Below are 24,813 nucleotides of genomic sequence, written 5' to 3' on the forward strand. Positions count from 1 at the left end.
CTCATGAGGGACGTTTAGGTGCTTTAAGAATCTTGGCATTGTTTGCTTAAGAAAAAAATAAAGCAGTATGGAATCCAGTCTGTAATTAGTTTCATATGGTTTAATTCTTTGGCAACAACTGGAGTGTGTACACTGTACCCAAACAGGGTTATACATTACTTCCTACCAAGGCATCAGAAGTTAGCTACAACGCTGGCTGTTACTTGCTACAAGGTGGTGTTTTTATAGTCACTGCCAGTGTTCCTAGTACCAGGCATTTCCATCATTACACGTCTTGCTCCAGTAGTTTTGTACTGCAAAAAGTTCTTCTACTCTTCCCCAAACCCAGAAAGTCATGGTGTTTCACAGCTGGCTACAGTTTTGGTTTTTCCCCTAGATGACCTTATGCTTACAGTTCACGTATACTCTGTATGATAATTAAATGGGTACTTCTATGGACTGTTTTTAATAGATAAGTATGGATGTCTCGTTTCCAGTTGTCACTAAATATGAATTTGTGATAAAGACGTTTTTTCTTTCGGTCTGTGTATGTCAGAATTCCTACCTCTAAATATTGACCATAGTGACTGAACAGCTACAACTACTGGAAAGTCTTCCTCTACTTTGGATGTGAAGACATGAACCAACAAATCTGCCCTATCCTACTACAGCTTACATTCACAAGAATTATTTGTATTAAAATGGCTTAAAGCAGTTATGAACAGAAATAATTCATGCTAGCAGAAGGTAGTGCTTTGCTTATGTAGATTCATCTGTGGTAGGGCCATTGCCAGCATCATTACGTCTGTGAGGAGCGGGGATGATTGGATCTTCCCTCTTCATAGCAGCAAATGCTTTGATGTGTTGGCTGTGTCCCACTCATATTTTTACACCCGAAAATCATATTGAAGCGTTCCATGCTCTTTTCAGCTTAAGATAAGCAATTGCATTTGTTCTCTTGGTTCTTCTGTTTCTTCTCCCCCCCCACCCCCCCAAGAAGAAATCAGTAAAACGGATCGGAACTGACTAAACATCTTGAATGAGAGAAGCTGTATCCATTTCTTAACTCTTTTTACGACTTTAATAGGAGTACCAGAACAAACAGCTTCTGCTTAATCACACAAAGTCTTCCACCAGGTCTGAAGTAAGAAGAGCATGATGCTCCCTCCTTATCCATGAAACCTCTCGCAGAAGGGCCTGCACCACATTCGCTTGGCAGTTGGAAGCCGCTGCAGAGCTGCCAACCCCTCCAGCTCCCGCGGCACTGCTGCTGGCAGGAAGCAGCAGCAGAATTAGCCAGAATTCTCCATACCGGGGTCTCATTTTGAAACTGACTGCTTGTGTGACAAAAATAATTGTCATGTATGAATATGAAATACATTTGCGAATATATATTTACATTTTTATCATTGAAATGTTTCTTCCTCTGAGCAGATACTTGTTGGGAGCTATATTTATGTAAAATACAAATGTGCAGCTTTTTACATACTGTTACAAATTTGTGAAGAATGCATGCACACTGACAAAACAAATTGTCTCATTACCGATACTCACGGCAAGTTGCTCCATGTCTAAACAGAAAATGTTCACAATTTTTGTCATGTACTTAGTATTGGCCAGTGGAACAAATAATCTAACACTTGAAATGTTAATTTTAAACTTCATTTTAGGACAGAGATATTCTTCTGTATTCCAGAGAAGCCTTTACATTTTCTCTGAAAGCCTGCCTTAACTAAACTGACAGCATCTGAAAGATGGAGAAAGGCTACGGGATGTGTAGGAAATGCAGGGCCTCAGAGCCTTACAGAGCAGCCAACTGCCAAAGAGCCACAAAATCACTCATGTCCTGTTAGTTCCACTGCTTGGTGTAGGGGAGAGGGGTGTGTGTTGGGTTTTCTCCATTTATTTATTTATTTATTTATTTATTTATTTGGGGGGGGGGGGGTTACTTGAAAATTGAGAACTCCTATTGAATTGCGTTGCTGGTAGTTGCAGGAAGATAGCATTTAACAACTTAAAACTAGTGGTGGGTTGGGCTTCAGTCAGATGATTGAGATGCCACTAGATCTGCTCCTTTCTCAGCATCATAACTGTTCTGCTCTTTTTCTTTATGGGCTTTATGAAATAGCTGAATAAGCTTCATTTCCTAGAGAGATGTAGATGTAGTTGGGCTAAGTTCCATCCTAAAGCCTGTGTGACTGGGTTGGACCAAAAGTTACAATGATGAGAACATAAATACCTTCCCCTGCTCCGGTCTCTTGAGTATATTGTCAGCCACGGCACCCTTCAGGTCTCCCCTTTCTCTCATTAAACTGGCAGTCCTCTGGTTTCGCAGACATTTTTCAAATTCATTCATTCCTATATTTTGTATTTTCTGTCTTGAGTGGAAAATTGATTCTTGTAGAATACTGCAGTAATTAGAAGTGAACATTGAGTCATTACATCGGTACAATGTATAGTTCCAACACTTTTTCAACATTGCTCAGGTGCTTTTTGTAAACTGATTGGCCTATGGCATCTTATCTTAATCTGCAGTTGTATTATTTTCCTTTTATTCTTCCCTTCTGTCAATTTATTGCCGTTAAGGAACAACTTACAACAGTTAAAGAAGTACATTAAGTTACTAATTGTAAGTGTCAGTTCTCAGTTCTCTGTGAAGAGATGTAATTTTGGAATATGTCAGAATAAAATAGATTTTCCTGCTACACACCAACTTAGGGTATTCTCAAAGTTTTATTTAAAGTCATGATGGAATTACTGGGCTATAGAAAATTATTTTAAGAGCAGTTTTTAATTCTTTTACTCCTATGTAGCTTCAAGTTCAGAAAGGGAATTTCTTCAGTGACATGAGAGGCATTATAATGGAATTGTTTTTTGTCTGCTTTGTCAGAGAGGAAGGTGGTGTTACCAGGGATATGCTTAGTTTAGTCTGTTTCTTATTGGAGAGTTAATGAAAGAAGACAGAAATGTATGAATGCTGTGTCTAACAAGCTGAATTCTCAGCAGGAATGCAGCAAAATCTTTTATAGCTTCTGACATCCTATCTGTTTGCTGCTCCTGGACATAAAGTACCTCTGTGATTTTCATTGCAAATACATTACCAATAATCAGTCGATCCACTTTCAATCTGCATTCATAATACTCACAAATACTACCCCAAAACATACATACTAGTGCTACCCCAGTGATGAAAGACAGCACATTTTCAATCTAGCAGTGAATGAGACTGCAAACACCAGTATCTTCTCTGAACTCCAGAGTTCCCTGGCACCAAAATGGGTATGGGTACACTTGGGAATGAGATACCTTCGTTCTGAGCGCTGTGAAAGGGGGGTAACTCCTTGGGGGTGGGCAAGATGAGGTGCCCCAGTCCCTGGGCAGTGCTGGGGCAGAGGGCCAGGTACAGAGGTGTCTGAGCAGTGGTGTCTTTGGGGGAGGCATCACCACCGTCCTCTTGCGTTTTGGATTTAAATTTTGGAGGGAAATGCAAAGGGGGACTTGTCTTTCGGTAGGTAGGGATGATTCCCCAGGGCAATCCTGGCATTCCCGTGACAGTAAGGCCCCCAAAATTTTTTATGACACAGTGAAGAATCTCAGTATTGTTTTGTGCATTGTGTCTGTTGCTGCCTTTAACAAATGCTATCTGTGAATCTCACAACCCCCTGTAACACCTGACACCAGTCTGTTTACAGTGGGATTTTTGAATAGGTCACTAACCACCAGCAAAGAAGGCCTGTGTCTTTCTAATAGTTAAACCAGGTGGGTGGCCTGCATATTGAGAAAAATCATCCACGCTAAAGAAGAAGGTGAAATAACGGCCTAAGTTCTCTGTTCCTTTCAGTCATTTTCAATGTTGGTGTTACCAAGCTGTTCCACACACAAGACCCCACATTAAGCTCTCCACTGTGCCTTTCCTCTTTGCTCTTCTGCTCACATGTATTTACGTGCCCTTTCTCTAGAACACTTGAATGCATCTCATGCACTAGTTGATTGTGCTCGAAGAAAGGAGCTTGATAAAGGTATATGTGCAGACAGATATTTAAGTGTGTGATGGAAACCTGACATCTCTGCGGGAACAGCGTTAAGATTATGCAGGCTATTGTGCTCACATCTTCAAAAGCCTTCTTGCGTGCCTTGTTTTCCCTGATAGAAATCAGGTTGGTGAGCAACCCCACCATTTATCAGAATATTTTCAAAAGGAAGCGACTGCCTCCTTTGTTGGTGTAGAAACAGCACATCACAGAGGCTCCGCCTGTCTTCAGATGTCTGCATGAAGAAAGAGCAGTTTGGTGTTAACAAGAAACTTCTATTTTCTGCTGTTAGCTCTTTTTCCACTGGAACAGAGGGCATACGAGAGGTTATAGCTACTGGGATGCAGTGGTTCCGGACAGCTCGGGTTTGATAGGCAGCACTAGGGAGCAAACTGAGGGCTTGGTGAGGCTGCACGTTGCATACAGTAATTGTCTGCACCACTGAGAAACAGCTGTTCCAACACAAAGACAGGAGTCCAAGGAGGCAGCAGAGGCTCTGGCTGATGTTGTGGCAGAATTTCCTGGTAGTGATGACATTTGACCATTTCTTTAAGTAGCTTGGGTTGTTTCAGTTGTCAGCTCTTTACAGCACTATTTCTTTTCCATGGTAATATATGTGCTGGTAATGCTCACAGGAGTGATTCCTGCCCCATTCCAGGAATCCTGACCAGCCAGCAAAGAAAAATATTTTCAAACTGCTTTGCTCGTTCTGAGCTGCAGTGAAACAGCAAGTAACAGGGGTATAAAGCATGTTGAATCGGCCATGGCCTGGGTACCACTGAGCAGAGAAACCTGCGTTAGGCAAAGTTATGGCAGGTTCTTTGGGAGGGCTGGTGGGGATCGATGCAGGGATTCCTTGGGAGCAAAAATTCTGCATCTGGTAATCTCAGCATCACTTCTTTGTGAATAAACCACGTGTGTTTTTATAGGGGATGGCATGTTGCTTTGTAGGGCTTGCAAAAGCTAAAAGCTTACAAAACAGGAGTAGAGGAAATAATAGAGGTATAATTCCTTTTCTTTTGTTCCCTTTTATTAATTCTGTTAGGAGACTTTTCTGTAAAGTAGACTGAAAAAACTTGGATTGTGAAGCCACAAATTATACCGAAGAATATCAGCGTGATTTCAGTCTCACTCATTTCCCTTCTCCCACATCTACTGGTAACACCTGGGTTTTCTCTGTTTCTGGATTCTTCAGGAACAGGACGGCAATGGTAATAGCTCTAGCAAGGACTTGAGTTGAAACGTTCAGAAATTTTGGCAGGCTGTCAAGTTATACTTTGGGGGGGGAGCAGGAAGGTGGAAAGAAGAACCAGAACTGGGAAGCCGTTATTTATTTTTTCTTCACCCTGTAATTCAGTCAAAATTCAGCAGTATTTAATTGAATGCGTGAAGAGAAAGTTTCTGACCTTGAGGAAAATCCTGCCAAATTTCAGTGACTTGTTGCAAATAATGAAGTCTTTGGGGTTTTCAGAAAGCTTTCATGAACTTTGTACAATCTAAACACTTCGTAGGTATGCGTCAGTCTAGCTGCTTTTCCTTCCAACAGCGCATGCAGACAGCTTGTGGAGTTCAGCTGTTCCCATGATTTGGATTTCTTTACCTGGTCAGGCTGGTTTGGAGATGAGGGCAAACTGCGTCTTTTTTCCTAGCATGCTGTTGGTCTGTGGGTTTGTGTTGTCTGCTGGAGCTCAGAATTACCTGTGTACATCTCTGCACACAGGGCCTGGATACAAGCAAGAGCAGCGCGTCTTCTGCAGGGATGTGAGTGGCCTAAGCTAGCTCTTAGTTGTAATTTTGCTTCCACGTTTGGACTGTAATCATTCTGAGCAGCGTTGTTCCAAACTTGCGAACAAACACGTGCCATCACCACAATAGCTGGTAGCACAGAACCAGCCTCAGTTTGAACTGTCTCATTTAGCTACGTGGGTGAGAACTCGGTACGAAATGAGTGCTTGCAGCACATTCCTTCCTATGGAGTTGTTTGGACTGGCAGCAGTCCTGAGTCAGCAGTATAGATGGCAGTAGAGGCTCAGGCACTGGGTTTGAAAGAGAGAAAGCCTACTTAGGGCTTACACCCAGTTCTCATGTGTTTCAGAGCAGAGAGATCTGTAACTCTCTGCACTCAGCTCGCTGTGGCATTACCACAGCTAAAGATCACAGATGAACAAATGATGCTGGCTTCCCTTTCTCTGGGGGTCATCAGGCTTCACGGAGTCACAACTGGATGGGTGCTGCTCACCAGAGCCTTCTGCTTGCTTCAGCACGCTCTGCAGCACGATTTGTAGTTCCTTTCTTGTAAGGCACATGACTGGTATGCTTGGCATTTATAGAAAACAGTTCTTGCCACAGAAGTGTTTTTGTGTGTGGTGTTTTTTTTCTTTTCAGCAGAAGTTTCAGCCAGAGACTGGTTGTTTAATACAAGGGAAAAACTGAGGAGGAAGTAATTTGTGTTATAAGGTTGCTTGGTAGAACTGAAAATAAGAAATCTTACATTTAAAATGATAGAAGAGTGTTTTTTTCCTTCTCACGTTATTTTCTTCAATTGTGTTCTCAGAACATATGTTCTTTGGTTTTCAGATGATCTGTTTATCATATGTCTATGTAAATGTTAAAAATATTATAGTACATCTTGGACAGATGTACCGAGATGATATCTTCCTTTCATCTGTTTAAGCTCTATTCATTTGAGCCTCGTGTAGTTTCAGGGGGTGTTTTTAACTACGGATTATTGAAAATAATTTTTCTTTTCAGATTTCGTGCTTGGTTGGGTAGCTTATAGAAAAGGTGACTCATTTTCAAAGGTACTTTACTGGTGTAGCAGAGAAATTCCATGTTCATTCTATTACCATTCAGTGTGTTATTTTAAGGGAAAGCAAATGTCCTATCCAGTTGTAATATCAGTGAGATTTCAAGTGGTTTTAATAGGAAAAAGTCTTTTTCCCCCCTCTATTCTTCCCTCTCTTTAATACCAAATTATTTTCAAGTATCTCCTAAAGATGTTGTGGTCTCTGTGAAGCGATATGAAGTGACACAGTGGGGCTAATTTCATTAAACTAGGTATGGGAGATTGGCAATAAGAAAATAAATCCTGATCATGGAAGAGTAAACCTAGAAGGAAGGTGGTTATTAAAGAAATTGAAATTAAGTCAAAAAAAAAAGAGAGGTAAATAATGTGTTACCTTAATTAAGTCCAATTTAGTGTTAGTTTAAATATAAAAGAGCTAGAAGAGAAGACCAGGTGCCATAGAGAAAAAAAACTAGTACAAATGAAGTTGTCATGGAAAAGAAGAAAACTTTCAGGAGGTGAATAGGAAGTGCAGAGGTAGGAAACAGGGAATACGATTGACTGAACTGCAAAGCTTTGTTTTATAGTTTTTAATACAGTTCCTTCTCTATTGCTAGACATGAGTTGAGTGCCACCCGTTACAACTGCATTCACTCTTCAGGGACATCAAATGGGACCCAGCATGTAGACGCTAAATTATTTGGAGAGGATTCAGTGATTGACTTAAATGCAAAGGGATTAATTGGTCTCTAAACTAGTCAATTAAAATGTACTCTGAAAGTGGAAAGATCACAAATGCATGGCAATGAATAAATTAATGCATTTTTCAAGGTTTTAGTATTTTCTACATGTTGTTTAATATGGTTTTGGATCATAAAATTTATTCCAGGAATTGCGATCATACTGCATAATGGGTGCCTGTGAAATAATTTTCCACAGCCATCTTCTCAAAGCACAGCTGGCAGCAGGCTTACAGCATTATGTTCAATGTATATTAGTAGGTATTTACATCTTCTGCAGTCTCTTTTACAGATGATACAGCAAAGGATGACAAATTTTCTCTGAAACCGTGCCATAAAATGAGTCGGGTCCAGGTCTCTCCAAAAACTCAGGCCCATCATGTGTAGCTCATTAAGCTTTATGCTCTTCAACAGGAGGGTGAAGGACATCATACCCTTAGCCAAAAAAGTGCTCAGCTCCTTGGTTCTTGACTGAGGTGTGCAGCACTAAGAAATGCAGGGAGATTTAAGTACTTCGGGGATTTTCTTGTTGTTTTTAATGCAGTCGACGTGTCGTTGTTTTTTTTTCGCTTTTAGGGGACAAAAAAAAGGCATTCATTTTATGGGAGTGCTGTCCTCTGGCTAAATGTGAGAGTTTGGCTGCAAGTCCTAGGAATATTAAAGCTCTCTGTCAAGTTTCATATCACTTCATGTTCTGTAATTCAAATGCAGGCTTGGTGTCCTAGCTTTATAATCATATGAAGGTATCAGAAGATTTGTTCTGGGAGACAAAGGAACACAGAGGGGAGTCACGTCTTCTCACGTTTGCCATTGTCATTTTGAAATTGATCTGGGATGGTCACAAGGTATCTCGCTGCGTGCTCGGGGAGCCTGGCTGCCTCTGCAGCAGGGAGCTCACAGAGCTGGAGTTTACCTGCTAGGTAAACTAAAATATGGCTAATACTGAAAAATAGATATATATATTTAATGCCTGTTGGGGGTTTGTGGTTTTTTGTTCAGTTCCATGTTAAAGATTCAAATAACCTTATGATATAATGCATTTACTTATATTTTTTCCTTGAGGTGCCTGTTGTAAGCAGCTGTTTGAAGGTATAAATCAAAACCACATTGGTAGTTTTTAGGTTTCTTCCTAATTTTTCTATGTCGAAGAAACTAAGTAGCATTGTTGATACACGTTGTGTGAACGAGACAGATAAATGTAATTTCATCTTCACTGAACTTAATGACAACAAAGTACGGGCTTATGTCCCTTCTTTCCCTTCCAGTTGCCCTATTTGCTCAAGAATATTCTTTCTGAATGCCCTTAATCTAATATAATGCTACTTTGGATAATAGCATTCAGCTTTCGTGGGGGTGAAGAGAAGAGTGGTGCATTAACCTACATTAGCAGACAGCAAAAATAAGCGTCTGTTCAGAAGCCTTGCTGAAAAGGGGAGTGGTATTTGAGATGCTGTGTTTTTATTTTTATAACTTAAACGTCAAGTGTGCTACATATTTGTGGTCTGGTATCTTCGTTGTGGTGACAGAGCCTGTGTGCATGTCTGGAGAGCATATTTGTGAGTGATTGAAAAAGTAATTTCAATTGAGATCCAGCAAATTAATTGTAGTGTCTATTAACTTGTAAAATACTATGGATTGATATTACTGTGCCAGCTCTTCTTAAATTAGTCAAAAAGCAACGACGAAGAAGACTGCATGCTTTTTAGAAAATTAGCTTCCATTATTATTAGGGACATTTTTCTTTTTTTTTTTTTTTTTTTTTTTTTTCCCACAAGACCTCAGGTTTCATTATTTTTGAGCCCCAGTTTTGGGATTTATCTCTAGCAATCTTATAATCTTTGAAGATTTGGAAAACAATAAATTGAAGGCTGGACACGAGCCATCCATCTATTTCAAGACGTTGCAAGGAGGAGTGCTGAAGTAGCAATGTCTCGCGTCTGCTTCACTTTCATTCCTTGTGATATTTGCCATCTGAGAATCATCGTATGTTCACGTACTGTTTCCCCATATATTTTATGGTTTCTGCTATGGTAGCTGTAGGATCAAGGCTCTGTAGCCGTGTTAGAACAGTACTGGGGCAGATTGTTCAACTAGCTGTTCCCACACAAAGACTATGTTTTCTTGGTTACTGAAATAGAGAGCTATGTTGTACAAAGATGGCCACATATATAAAAAAAAAGTTGTGGTATTTCAGATTTTACACACATAATGATATGGTAGCTCCCCAAAATGCATACAGTAGTGTTTATATATGTCATAGTTAGTATTCGCTCAAGTTGCAGAGCTGTTGTGAGTGATGGTTGTTAACAAACTGCTCTTGAGATCAAAGCCTTTTTAGGGCAGAATAGAGAGTTGTGAACCTGAAATCCGTAGCCTTCATAGCAAATTTTGACATAACTGTCCAAATATAATTTAAGTGTGTTTGGGTTTTATTTACTTTTTCCTTTGGAAGATATTTTGTATTATCCCATATAAAAAATCTTTTCAAAAATGTGTATTTTTAATCTTTTGGAACGCAGAGCAGAGATGGATTTGCAGACATAGCTGTGCCTTTGAGTGAATCTGTGCCACAAGGGTGCATTTAAAAAAAACAATAACACTGTCTAACATGCTTTTGAATTGCCACCTAATACCAAAGGACTGATAATAACTTATGGCTTTGCTTCTAGAGTAGTAGTAATGCTGCTTAATGCGCTTACTCTTATGAAAACAAAGCTCCTAGTGTAAATGTGGCTTGATACTCCGATGTACCTGTGTGTAAGTATTCTTTTCCTTTACAAGCTGAACGTGATTAGATCACTACCTTGCCTTGGTGCGGTGATAACTCACAGCTGCCGGTGGCAGAGCAGCGTGACGCCACTGGCAAGGGAAGGAAGGTCAGTTTAATCCACGGTGCGACTGCTGAAAGCATCTTTCTGGGGGACAGTGGGAAGCCTCCTTGGCTCCTTCAGCTGCCCTGGGGGTCTGTGACCCGCCAGTGGATCGCCCTACGGATGCGCTGGTCAGCAGTTTGATTGCAGCTCACTTCATCAGACAAAGTAATTGAGAGCTGTACTATCTGTGATAAAATTACTGAGGGAAGCGTAATTTGAGGGAGATACAGAGTTTAAACTTTGCAGTACTGAGCTGTTGAGAAAAGGTCAGTTTATGCCTTAGGCTTAAAAAAAAAAAAAAAAAAAAAAAAAAGGTTGGCCAGCCTCCATCAGCATTAGTCAGGCTTGTTCTTGATTTTAGGTTATTAACATTCAGAAGGATTTTTTTCAGTCCCAGTCTCCAGAGCAGAACCGTTCATGACAATTCAGAGGTGATCTTATGCCTGCGTAGTATTTAATAAAAAGCTAAGAGAAATAGCACAAGAAGAGTGCTTTTTTGGGATACCACATGTTACCTAACATGTAACTTACTCAGCTACCATGAGTATTACGTGTCACTGCGGTTATATGTGCTGAGCTGGCTGCATTCCTGTTTTAAAGAGAGATCTTCCATGGAAATGAATTTTCCCATGGAGTCTGTTTCAAACTGTCCGAACAGAAAGAGTCAAACAGGGAAGGTAGGGTGATGATAAGGCAGGTCAGAAGGATGGGAATAGCAGCGATCTTAGAAACTGTATGCACAACTTTTCCTGATGTTGTTCTCTTGAGTATCCTAGGGCAAGAAAGCTTGCAGCCATTCTGACAATTTTCTAGTTAACTATAATTCATTATTGCCAACTGGGCTTTTGTTTTCAAAATAACTGGGAGGACTGATACTGTTAAGAGCAAATTCCTTATTTTTTAATTTTTTTTTCCCCTACAGAAGCTTAGAATTTTCAGTGAAAATGTGTGCTTATTTGAACATTAACTTGCATATCCCTTTAATATCCTTTGTTTGGTTTTTTGGTATGTTTTTGGATTTTATTGTAAAGACTGTATATCATTTCTTGCAATAGACGGATGGTTGCAACAATTTTTATTTCCTAAATAGGCAGGATCCAGTGTCTTATCACAGCGATTTGATATTCATGATGTGTGTGATAAACTCGCAGAATCATTTTTTTGATAATGCAAATTGAAATAATTGAAAACAGCCGTAGTTCTAAGTCAACACTACTTTGAACTGCAACACAAATAAAAAGAAAATGCATTCAGTAATCATTGGTGCCTCAAGCTGTACATTGTGGTATTTGGGGAGTCCAAGGTTGGAGTGCTGCCTCTGTCACCTACCTGCTGCTAAGAGAACATTATTTGGGATTTCACTGCAGAAGTTTTACTTCGTAGCATACAAAAGACCTCTATTTTATCATTTTCATTTGGCATTGAATAGAATTAATAAAAATTGGATTTAATTAAAGAATCAGTATTTTGTTTTGTTTTGTTTTTTAAGTATGCTGAATCTCTTTTAAGTTTATTTCACTCTGATAGAGTGAAACTATCTTTTTATCTCACCTTCTTATCTGCAGACTGTGTGTTTTGTAACCTGCAGCACCCTAAAGCTTCCTAAATGTTAACTGTTGGTAGGCAGATGCACGCAGTCTCCTTGTGCTTGGCCACAGTGTTTGGTTTCCTGCTGTTTGATGTGCAGGTGGCACGCTGCTGAAGAGCAGGACGTCGCATCGCTTGGTCTGAGTGAGCTGTGCCACTGGGCCTGAAGTGCCAACTGAACAAACAGCGCTGCCTTACTCTGATTTTTAACTGGTTTGTTTTTATATTAGCAGGTATATTGACCAGGTTTTTCTTGCCATCTGTCATTGTCCTGTATTTCCACTTGGGGGTGTGAGGATAAGCCTCATCCTTGATCCAGGGGCTTTCAGTATTCCTTCTTGCTCCAAGTGGCATTGACCGAGATGGAAAGCAGGATTTGTCCCTGTGTGTAGCAAAAGGAAAAACTTAACAGTGGGCAGGCAGCCTAATGTCTAATTATTCAGTAGTGCTGTGTTAGCCTGGGTTATTTACTTGTTCAGTAACTATCAGCAGTCGAGGAATTACTGCAGTTCATCTTCAAAATAGTAATAATGAGATTTTTGATCAAAACAGCACATTTTTGACAAACTGCATGATACACGTGTGCAGCTACCTATAGCTATATCGTAAAAGCTTGCCTATTTCTGTACAGGTTTAAGGGAAAACTGGGGGGGGGCTAGTGCTGCAGAACATGTTCTTCCCTCCACAGTTTGTGTGGCAAAAGCTTGGTGGTCTTCTGTCTGCACAGGGGAAAACTCCACGAAGCTGGAGTGCTGTCGCAGTGCAATATTCTTACAGTGCCGAGCGCTGCGCCGCTGCTCCATGTACAGCCCCATCCATCTTTATTAAGGACACGGGGAAAGAAAAGAAAACAAACAAAAAAATCTTAATCTAAAGAGATCATAAACAGCCAGTGCAGAAAGCACAGAGCAGTTCGTCTGTGTTCCTGTTAAGGTTACATATGTTGTACGTGCCCTTTCCTCCAGCACAGACCCGCAGTGCGCCTCGTACGCAGAGCCTCTGATAGAATTACTCGTCCAAGCACTCACTAATGCAGTGTGCAGCAGTTTCCCCTTGACTTCATGGAGGTGTTCGTACCGCCGTTAGCCTTGCCGTGCTGCAGATTGATGTACCCATTTGAAGTATAAACACCCGTGTCACCCCACGTACATTTCTGTGGAGGGAAAGGACCAAAGGCTGTGAGGGGGGATCAGGGAGAGCAATTCTGTGGTGAGGCGTGATAGCCTTGGCAAGAGGTTTTGTCGGTGATGACTGAGGAAGTGTTAGGATAATAAGTCTAACACAAAAAGTGTTTAGATAATGCTATCTAAATGCTTGCTGCATTGTGAAACTGCTAGCACACTGGAAAAACACTACAAGTAATTATATTTATTCTGAGTTTCTGGGTGCGCATCTCATACATTTAAAACAAATTCCAGCACAACATGTGAGACGACATACTGGGGTTTCTCCCAGGGTCAGTTTTCCTTGCACAGGAGAGCAAGGAGCTGGCTCTAGGTTGTTTCACCTATCTGCTGAGGGGCTGCGTCTGAGGCCACAGCACAGGGAACCACCGGCTCTGGTGGGCTGCCGACCACCTGCAGCAAGGCTGTTGTATCCACAGAACTCACGTGTTTGTCCATGTCTAGCACTATTTTCCATTCTGGTTTTGTTGTGGTTTCTGCAGAAGTGGTTACTAATTACACTATGTTTCTTAAATGTTTGTATATTGCAGGCTACTGAAGCCGCACCTCTGAATAATGCACTTTGTCTTCTTTCAGCCTGGCCAATGCTCGCAGTCCATCTGCTAGGCAGGGGATGCTACGGGTTACTTGTGAGCATGAGAAATAGCACGGAAATGTTTTGCTTCTCAGGCTGTATGTACACCAGTTATTAGACCAGACAGGTCCTGGTCTCGAGAAGGGGCCTGCAATCATCCCGTCTGCCTAATTGCTGCGTGCTCCCTGCTTGGCTTCAGGCAGTGGCAGCCAGCACTCGACCAAGGCAAAGCCCGGGAGAGGTTCTGGGGCTAACAAGGGCCAAGGGCTGGTTCCAGTAAATCAGTGTGGATAATGCCTCCCTTTGGGGGAGAGATGAGGAGGGTTTAACCATATGATCCTCTGGCTGTGCTGTTTCTTGTAAGGGCCAGAAAATGGGTCCCAGCCTTTTTTTTTTTTTTTTTTTTTTTTTTTTTAATTAGCTGCTATTGATGAAGTCTCAGTTCCAAGTCCTCTTCTGCACTCGCAGTATGTGCGGAGAAGCTTCCTCTTTCAACACAGCTGCTTGGCAGGTCCCTGCAGCACCAGTTCCTAAATTGCACCATTGTATGTCATAGAGAAGTGTCCTGCAGATGCAGGTGCTCTGGGAGCGCACCACTGCTCATTTAAGGATGAGCATAGGAGCTGGGAAAGGTGTGATTAAAAACCAAAGCAAAAAGCCTCTCTTCTCCATTCCCAATACATTCAATCTGTAGTTGGAGGAGCTTTGTCAAATTCAGACCTCACTGGTGATATTTATATCCAGATTATTTAAAAAGAGGTAATTTTCAAACTGTGCTATTGATGTCCTGACATGTGTTTGTGCATGCTGGGGGCTGTGGGTGTCCAGGTGCTGCCGTCTCCTGCCTGGACCATCGCTGTGACCCGCTCGTAGCTGTCCTGCTGCTTGAGACAAACGCGGAGGAAACTGTCATTATGTTCTTACTCTTATGTTCCCAGTTGGTGCCGAGCCTTTTCATGTGCTCTTTTTCGTATACCACATCAACCAAGTGATTAGGAAAACACACCATCATACAAATGAGGCTAATGCTCATGGCTTACTGTTGCCTCTTCTTAGATCATGCTTGTTAATAAAGCTATTTTGGGGTAACTGTGATTTGGGGACTTTCAGATCCCAACCCTAATTTTGAGGGGAACTAGAACAGCAATAGAGATTATTCTTTATTAAACAACAACCAAAAAATTATTAAAGCAGTCAGTGGCTTTACTGACAATAGCTTACAAACTAAAGGAGAGAAACATGACAGCCAGCAGCCTGGCAGCTTGAGCTCAACGTTCTGGTGCCTGTGTTAGGAAGAGAAGTTCTAAGGTGTGCTCCAAAAGAGCAAAAGTGTACCCAAGACTGGGGTTACATTTATGATGATAAACGACCATTTCAACAACTGTACCGGTGATGAGAGGGTTTTAGAACATGTAATACATACAGTCTTAATTTAGAGTAAGAGAGAATAACATTTGTCAAAGTGCTTCATATAATCCACGTGTGCATGTTCTCATTTTGTACATGCATTCAGAGCTCAGTTATGAAATGCAATTTTTCAGCATTTTTTTTTTCATTGACATTAGTTGTAGGGAAATAAGCCCTTTAAAATTTGAATGCAGACTCGCTCATTTTCTGTCAGGTATTTATATAAACCTACTACATATGGGAAAAGTAAGATAATAAATCCATCAGATGTTCTCCTTTCTCTGCCAATGTTGTGTAGTATAAACCTCATCATGTTTTCATAGTTCTCATCTGATTTTTATATATACATAAATTTAAACTCATGTATTTCCTTTAAGTCATTTATAGTAACGGAGGGAATGGTGTTCAGAAAGATTATGGGAAGTCCTAAATGTTGCATTAAAAAGAGATTTAGGTACCTTTTAGGTATCTCAGAAGTTATTTAAGGGAATGGAGATCCCAGAGGAAGTATCTGAAAGACAGTTATTGCCAGTTGCAGGTGATGAGGTGCCAAACTGAAGGCCTGATAAATGAAAATAGTCTTTATTGAAAGGATTTTCTGTGATAAATCTTGTTTGCTTTGTATGGCTAATAGAGGAGAAAACAAAAGTACCTGTAGCACTTAGGAGGAGGACACAGATGTTTGCTTGTGTTACAATAAAAAAAAAGAAAAGATAACATTGCTATTTCTTTTTGGGGTTTTCCTCATCAATTTCCTTGCTCTTAAAGCATAGTAGGATTAGTTTCCTACACAAAGAACAGATTCAAAGTTCAATTAAGTGAAATGACATGCAATATTTGTCACTGTGGAATTGCAGTGTGATTTTTTTCTTTATATTTCTATTAATAGAAGCCTTTTACTTAAGTAATGACTTTAATTTTAGTAAATAAGTCTCTTTTCAGCAAATAGATTGGAAATAGTCCTTAAAGTATATGCTCAAGAATTTGCTGGCTCAAGACCACAGTGCTCAGCATTCTTAGAGCTTGGCCTGAATGCAGCTACAGCTGGAAATAGCACAAAATACTCTGTTTGGGAATGTGACATCACAGCTGCGGCAGCTGTCAGTCACCTCTCAGGGAAAGAGAGGTTTTTGGAAAAAACGCCTGTGAAAAGGGGATGATGAGTCCTGCGTGGCATAGCAGAGGTACTGTATAGATTTGCATTCCTTTAAGATGCTTTCAATTTTTATAAAAGAGGGTAAAAGAATAGGTCTTACGAAAATCTGTATTGAAGTTTTGTGATGGGAAGTCACTGCAACTACCACTGGCTGTGGTGGCACTGTTCGTATGCCTGGACAAAAGAAAAAAAAGGAAAGGAAGGAATTAAAAACCTTAAACTCTAAGCGGTAGCAGGCTGAGTAAATCCAGCTGAAGTCTTTATCACGAATATATGAAGTGTAAGGTCATAAAAGTATCACTAAGCATTTCCACTTCATACTACACCCAAGGCTTAAATAATTCTGAATGCTCCCAACATTTTTAAATCCATCAGATGCTTGGGCCTCCTGATTCCTGATGGGGAGCTCCCAGGGTCCGTGAGGCACGCTGCGCTGCCTGGCAGTTTGCTCAGGATGGCCATCCTGCTGTCACCCTTCCACCTGAGGACGTTTTGGCCCTTCTTTCTTTCATTTGCATAGCAATACAAGCTCAAAAGCGTGATTGTAAAGCTGGTCTCGTTCCCTGCGCAATCCTTTAATCTGTGCAGAGAGAGCGTGTAACGCAGCTGTTGAAACGTGGTAGTGCTTCTGTTACTGTGCTGGTTCTGAGCCGCTATGAACTGGCAGCTCAAGGTGGCGCAGCAGACTTCAGAGAACAGGGGAGATGGCCTGGAAGCCATTTCACAGGCCTCTTGGTGCTTTGTGATAACTTCAAATGGCAGAGAGATAAAAGAAGGCACAGAAACAGGTAGGTTTATGAATCTGCAGAGATTGTGGAGTGGGATTCCAAAGCCTGACAGCTTCTGTTTCTGAATGCATTTAAATTTCAAAAAGAAAATCAGTCTGAACATGGTGCTGAGCATCTTCAGATCTCCAGCATGATGTACCCTGTGTGGAGCTGTTGTACGGCGCCTTCCTTAGCCCTAGGAGAGCAGTAGGTTGGTCAGCAGCACAGGGCGTGGAGAAAATGCGGTTGGAGGGTTCTAGTGAGGACTGGAACAACGTTTGGGTTTTAGAGACTTGGGCTGAAGTACCTAGGTCTTGGTGTATGCCGAGGTGGTTCCGAAAAGCAGAGTCTGAGAGCTCGGTCTGCCTGCGAAATCAGGCTGTTGGTAAATTTGCTGCATGAATTTCATCCGGCCATGTGTCCCGTCTGCAGCCAGGGTGATTTCTGCAGCTTGGTATTTAAGGAATTGTGTGAAATGTACTAAAGTCAGGAATGTCAGCAGGCTGGGGTGGACGTGCCTTAGTGGAATACATCACCGGGCGCTGACACTATTTTCTTGAAATAAAATTCCTATTTGTTACTCAAGTAAATATTCTACTCAGCATCTGCCAGAAACTTGTTGGGAGTGCAGGAAGTCTCCGGGCCTTGATCTTTACAATTTTTGTCTTGAAAGCTGATCTTGTGGCACCAATGCTGGCACCGGAGGGAGCATAGCGTTCCTGTGGGTGCTGGGGGCCACCCCAGGAGGAGGGAGGAAGGCTGAGGAAGAGGAGCAGGAAGGGCAGTGGGGTGCAGCCATGCCTGGCGGGTTCTGTGCTCACCGTGTGTGCTCTGTGCATGCCTCGTGCTGGCCGTGCTCCGTCCTTCACTGCTCGAGTGTGTGCTGCTGGCCACGCTAGTGTGGTTCTTCTGTGATGTGCCATGGTTTCAGGAAACAAAACTGGACCTAGTACTGTATTTGGATATTTTTTTTGGTCTGTAATTAGCTGTATGGTTGTTTTTTTTTGTTTTTGTTTTTTGTTTTTTGTTTTTTTTTTTTTAATCTGAAGCTATTTCATTTTCTGAACTTAATCATTAATTTCAGTGTTAGCTGATTCTCTGAAAAAAATAGTGAGACGTATTCCCTTCCCTGGAAAAACAAACGAATCTTTTGTCTCTCAAACTCTGGTTTTGTCTATTTCTGATTCTGACAGTGTTTATGGTCGGTTGTGACTGTTGCATAAGATGGCACGTGATTTGTTCGTGCCAGACCTCTTTGCAAGAGGCTTGAAAGGGTCCCTGTGTGGTCCCAGAAGGCTATTTTTCCTGCAGTTCAATAGAAGACAAGCAAGACTTTCATAGGCAAACACTGTAGGACGCTTGCAGAATCAGGAGGATTTCTGTGTAATATCCTAAAGACAGGAGTTGAAAATGACTCCTTTACAAATAGCTTTGCTCTCTCCTTTAGAGAGGCTGACCTGCTGCACGCAGAACTCATTGCAGAGATTATCCTCCCGCTTGATCTTACACCAGATTTCGCAGCCTTTTGTATTTAGTAGGATCTTCTTTACATTCAAGGCTATTGTCCTATGTCAGGGAAGTAATGGGTTTCGATGGTATAGTTGGTCTTTTATTTTTGTGTTTCTTGGATGCACACAGTCCATTCCTGTTAGTTGCTTTTCCCTTTAACGTGGGGCAAGAAAGATGGGCGGGTAGGAATACCTGGGCCCCTTTGTTCCCTGTAACTTGAAATTTCTTTTCTTTGTGAAAATGGAAATCTACAAAACCCTTTTATTTCATAGTATTAAATAAATGCCACAAAGTGCCTCTGGGTACAGAATGGTAGCACCAAGGAAGTCTCGCTGCTCTCTTTCACTTAAGGGACATTTTCCCTCCAGATTTTCTCAGCTGACCATTTTCTGTTTTCCTCTGGAAATGTCTGAGGCTTACAGATGGCTAACTTATGCTGTGGGATGAAAACTTGTTCTACACGATGTGTGGAGTCATACCGGGATTTAGTGAGATGCAAACAGTGTCCTGTTCCAGCCCATCAGTGCTTTGTTTAGAAAGAAGCAGTAGTTGAGCAGTTGGTCGTATTAAATGCAGTTGCCTGCGTTAATCCATTTTGGTCAAGGTAGTTAAGAGGTGGCTTGAAAATGATGGCTGGTCCTGTGCCAAAGCCAGCAGCTGTAAAACTACGTGCAGCTATTGTATCGGACCAAAAAGTCACCGCATCATTACCACTGCAGCTTTGTACATTTTTCGCTGATCACAATGATAAAAAAGCATGAAACATGGTTGTGCGTTTTTTTTTTCTTGTGACTTTGTTGCAAGGGATATTTAGGTAAATAGTTGGCAATGATGGGAGTTACTTAATGGGTGGAATTAAGTAGGAAAGGTTTAAATAGCATTCACTTTAAATCAAATTTGATCATCAGTAGCTGATCTGTTGTTCATCTTAGACCATTGCCAGCTTCTTGTAACAAATGCTTTTATTTCCTCTAATGGAGGTTCTCATGAGGTGTTGTACAATCATCTTCCTGTTCCTTCCCTACTCTTGTTCAGCTAGAATCAGTTTCAGAGTTAATTTTGAAGAACTGCCTTTTCTTTCTGAAGACCCTTATTTTTACCTCTTAAATCCTGGTTAAGGGCCTCTTTGTTTGTAATGATCTTATTAACCGAAACAGGCTGGAAAACGCATCTTTGAGAGAGGTGCCAGCACTGTTAAATAGCTGTCCAGGGAGAGGTCGTTCTGTTGTACAAGATCATCAGTCAGTCCTTGACACTGCACTCAGTAGCCACAAGTGACAAACCCTAAGAGCGTATTTTGAGCCAGTTTGGCCTCTGAGGCTATGAAATCACTCCTGTGAGTTCATTAACATGCTAATTACATTTGTTTCTTTTTTGTCTCCCCACATCTCCAGTGAACATTTGTCATGTGCCTTCACATTCTTTCTTCATGGGGAAAGCAATGTGTGCACCAGTGTGGAGATTGCTCAACACCAGCCAATCTACCTGATCAACGAGGAGCATATCCATATGGCCCAGTCCTCACCATCGCCATTCCAAGGTAAGGGAGGTAGTTTGGGAACGTCATGTGCTTATCCTCACTGCTGTGTGGCTCCTGGTGATGTTATCTTCAGAGGTGAATTAAAATAAGATTAAGGAATTCTTCAAATAACTTAAATTTCTTTTCAGGAAATTGTGGACATGAGGCAAAATGTTGTTAGGACCTCAAAACTATAGCTAGCCATAAATTGTCTGCAAAATTTCCAGAGCTTTCTGTTCATTAATATGGGTTCTGAAAGTATGCATATATAGTAAATAAAAAGAAGTGTATATTTTTTGTTGAAGGACTTATTATTTTAAAACATGAGTGCATTGATTCCATTTTCTTGCATGGTGTCTAGGTCAGTGGGTTCAAACCCATGACTTTAATACTGCAGGGATACTAATACTGAGGGTTGAAGGTACATCAGAAAGAATGAAAAGTCTGATTATATATTTGCCAGTGTAAGAAATTAGGGTTTTACAGAACTAAGTTACAGCTTCTTAAAATCATGATGCAATTGCAGTGCAAATCTCTACCCCCCAAGTTTGGAATAATTCAGTCATTGAGTTATACTGTTATTACAGTCTGAAATTGTAATTTCAAAGTAATCAAAGCAAGAGATCTTTATAAAGTTAAACATTAAAGAAACACCGAGAGATTAGAAAATGAGTGCTTGTAGAAATTTTGTTGAAAAATGTTTCATTACAAAATGTGAAGTTTTGGCAGAAGTGTAGACACTTAAATCATTTAAGATTTTATTTCAGTGAGCTAAGTTGATTAGTCTCTCAAATCAAATATGACTAAAAGCAAAACTGAGTCTGAATAGAAGTATCTGTCATAGAGCAACTAGTTTTCCCTGTTTGTCATGGCTGTAGTATTCTTCAGGTACTGTTTCTATCCTTTTTAATGCTGAGAAGGCCCTAGCATCATGTGTTCTGGTAAAACAAACAAACAAACAAAAAAAAAAAAACACAAAACTGTTGTTGAGTATCTGTCTCCCATTATTTCCGTATATGGCCATACCTTTGCCATGGTGAGTATCATTCCAGTACACGTGATAACTTCAGTGTTGATATCGTTAGTCTAAACTGAAAAAAAAAAAAAAAAAAAGTTTTTTGGCTCAGTAAGTTTGCTAACGCAGTGACATGAAGCTTTAAATCCATGCCCTTACCTGATTTTGCAGTGGCTTTTCCCTGAAGACAGCTCCTTAAATCAGCACACAAATGGAATATTGAGTCAAGCTGGGCACAGAATGCCTGATATTATTGGAATACACGTACTGTAGGCACTATTGTTTCTTATTTTGCAGTTTTGGTGAGTCCTTATGGTTTGAATGGTACACTCACGGGCCAGTCATATAAGATGTCAGACCCAGCAACGCGTAAGCTGATGGAGGAATGGCAGTATTTTTACCCTATGGTGCTGAAGAAAAAAGAAGGGATGAAAGAGGAAGAAGAGCTGGGATATGACAACGATTTCCCTGTGGCAGTTGAAGTCATTGTTGGTAAGTTTCAGTATTCTGCCTGAAGGATTTTCTTCTTCCACATGCTTAAAAAAAATCTAATTAATCAGAAACAGCTATTATAATTTTCCTATCTTCTCTTGTAGCTCTCTTGACACTGGAACATCTGACTAGTTATCTTGCCTCAAGCTTCTTTACTCCCTGTATCCCACATGCTATTATTCACATTATCAAGCTACTTGTTTCATCCCTGTACTGGTTGTAGAGGGCTGAATGTTTATTAGTATGTGAATTTCGTTAGCTCTTTGTATTTCAGATAAGTTTTGTCTAATTGACATTGAAAACAAGTAGAAGAGACTAGGGCTGCTGAATATTATATGGTATGTTTAAGACTTTTGTTCTTCCATTTCTTTCTAGGTGGTGTAAGGATGGTGTATCCTTCAGCCTTTGTTCTCATCTCCCAGAGTGACATTCCTGTGTCACAGAATGCTGCCAATACTGGAGGCCATATAAATGTGGGACAGCAGGGACTTGGAAGCATGAAAGATCCTGCTAGTACCTGTGGGATGCCACTCACTCCACCCACTTCTCCAGAGCAGGCTGTTATGGGTAAGCAATATGCCCAGCAGGCTGCAGTCATTCTTCCATTTTTGCGTAGCTCACAGTGGGAGGAGAGTGTTGATTCATTGTTGTACAAGGGTGTAGTGAACGTACAGGAATATGTAGCTCATTTTGTACAGAACTAGAAATAGAGCATTTAACTAGTTATTTGTGTTGGTGGAATAAAAATTTGCAAATACTAGCTACCCACGACAGCTGGGTTTTAATTAGGGGCCAGTCAAAAGAAAAGTACAAGTCTCCGGAACTGGTGACAAAGAGCTGGGCTTCCCAAATGGGGTCAGATATGGACTTGCATCATCTGCAAGTGGCACACAGAGCGCTGCGTTATACGTGCGTTATACCCATTTTGTCTGGGTGGAGTATGCCCCTTTCAAGCAATTGGATCCATAGTAGTTGTAATCTTGGAAGCTATCCAAATATTTGGTAGGTAGGGTGCTAGATCCTTAGTATTTTGCTTCTTATAAATAAATAAATATACCCTGTTGCTCCTCAGAAATGAAAATAAATATATATACAGTCTGTTGTCATCCGGGATGCAGATGAGATCTTCACATTAGTTGTTGTTAGGGAAGTTACGTTGCAACAAATTCAGTATTGCAGTTTCAAGTGAGGACTAAGGAACGGAGGAGTCATACATTTGTGTGCAAACAAGGACTTTGGAATAGAGGAGTCAAACGTATGCTTGTGTGCAAACATCTAAGATGAAGAAGTAAAAGAAAAAAATGAACTATCTGATACGGGAAAAAAATAAACTGACTTTTGTTCAAAAAAATGTTTTCAAGGTATGTTTACAGCTATTTTTTTCTGTATAGATTGTCTTCTGAACATGTTTTTTATGAACCTACCAATTAATAACAGAATCACAAAATAGTTGAGGTGGGAAATGACGTCTGGAGATCATCTCATCCAATCTGCCTGCAGAAGGCAGGGCCAGGCAGAGCAGGCTGCTCAGGACATCATCCACTTAGGTTTTGAGTATCTCCAATATCAGACACTTCACAGCCTCTCTGGACAGCCTGTTTCAATAGCTGACTGCTTTCACAAGAAAAAGTTATTTCTCATGTTTAAATGCAATTTCCTGTATTTCAATTTGTGCCCACTGCCTCATCTCCTTTCAACGGGTACCACTGGCTGTATCCTCTCTGCTCTCCGCAGCAGGTATTATTTATCCACATTCCTCCCCCAGCATTCTCGCAATTGCCTTGTAACTTTTCTTAATAATGATTTCACAAGCACTGGCATGCTTTATGCTTTGCAAATGAAAATTTTTCGGAATAGAGTTCTCAGTTCTCAGATTGTCTCAGTTAGCAAAATCGTTAGAGACCACTCCCCACTGGACAGCCTTCTGCCAGAGGCCTCTCAGAAACATTTCAGCCTTCATTGCAGTGGAATCTTCAATACACATCTGTCAAGGAGCATCTGTTCATGCTGCCCAAAGTACATGAGCGGAATAATGGATTTAAACTTTATTTTTGAAAGTATTTGAAGCAGTTGCAAAACACTAAATACACTTTTTTTGAGCTTGTTGATTAGTGTCTGCCATGACAGAGCAGGAGACATGAAGTTCCTACAAGTTTCTGGGAGAGTAAGCTCCCAGATGGGGCTGAGGAATCCTTTCAATACCCTCACGGAGGCGTAGGGAGATACTGGGCTGGCTTAGCACTTAATAGATACCTCTGTCAGATGAAGAGGATCAATCTTGATGCAAAACCCAGGAAAATCATCATCATCTCCACTGCCATGGAAGTACTTGTCCATGAACAGTGCTTGTGAATGAATACAATAAAAAAAATACAGAGTATCTACTGCTAATAATTCTACTCAAGTAGAATCTGAGATATAAACTCACCTTGAATAGTATTTTTCAAGGCAATTGATAGTTTAAATAAGGAAAAAGCAAGTTACTTTATTAGTAACTGAAGCAAGACAATCTACTTCTAAATAATCTAGGGATTGTTAAAGTATCTGATGCAGATTAAAATGTGCAAAATTGCCATTGTATTTTTAAATCTTTCAGATCCCTAAGAAATTTATATAATATCACAAGCGAGTTCAATGCTTAAAAGCTATTAACATCTAAAAAATGTTCAGACCGTTCGATCTGGCACCCGCAATTTCTGTCAGTTTTCTGCTGTTGTTTAGGAGGGCAATATGAAACTGGTGCCTCCTCTGTGAATAACGAAAGGATTCCATTATATTGTATCATTTACGATTTTAAAAGACCTTGACAAATTGGAGAAATGGATTGGAAAAACATGGCATGCTGTTTGGAATTGGTAAATGGGATACATAAACTGGGTTAATCTGAGGCACATGAATAATCCTTCAGTTCTGCCCTGGACTGGTAAAAATGTGGTTGTAGTTCCATGTCCAGTTTTGAGCACCATTATTAAACAAAGATGTGGACACACTGGATGGAGTCCAGAAAAGCGCAGTACGAATGGTTATAGATTTTGCAAACAGGGCCCACAGGGAAAGATGGAAAGAATTGAGGTTGTTTAGTCTAGAGAAGAGAAATTTGAAGGAGAGACAGTGAAACAATCTTCAGAGACATAAAAGGGAAAAAGACTAATCTTTTTTCTGCAACCAGTAAGTAATGAATTTAAACTAGAGCAA

At 40.7% G+C, this 24,813-nt stretch overlaps 1 protein-coding gene across 1 annotated transcript in view; it reads left to right on the forward strand.

The window, feature by feature from the left end:
• Positions 1 to 24,813, forward strand: part of MED13L (mediator complex subunit 13L) — a 188,936-nt gene that overhangs the window by 117,697 nt on the left and 46,426 nt on the right. The window contains exons 5-7 of the mRNA XM_032198722.1: positions 19,987 to 20,132; positions 21,424 to 21,618; positions 21,994 to 22,185. Of these exons, the coding sequence (XP_032054613.1) occupies positions 19,987 to 20,132; positions 21,424 to 21,618; positions 21,994 to 22,185 (533 nt within the window). The remainder of the gene's footprint in view (positions 1 to 19,986; positions 20,133 to 21,423; positions 21,619 to 21,993; positions 22,186 to 24,813) is intronic.

This window comes from Aythya fuligula, chromosome 17, assembly GCF_009819795.1.
Source record: "Aythya fuligula isolate bAytFul2 chromosome 17, bAytFul2.pri, whole genome shotgun sequence".
Taxonomy (NCBI): domain Eukaryota; kingdom Metazoa; phylum Chordata; class Aves; order Anseriformes; family Anatidae; genus Aythya; species Aythya fuligula.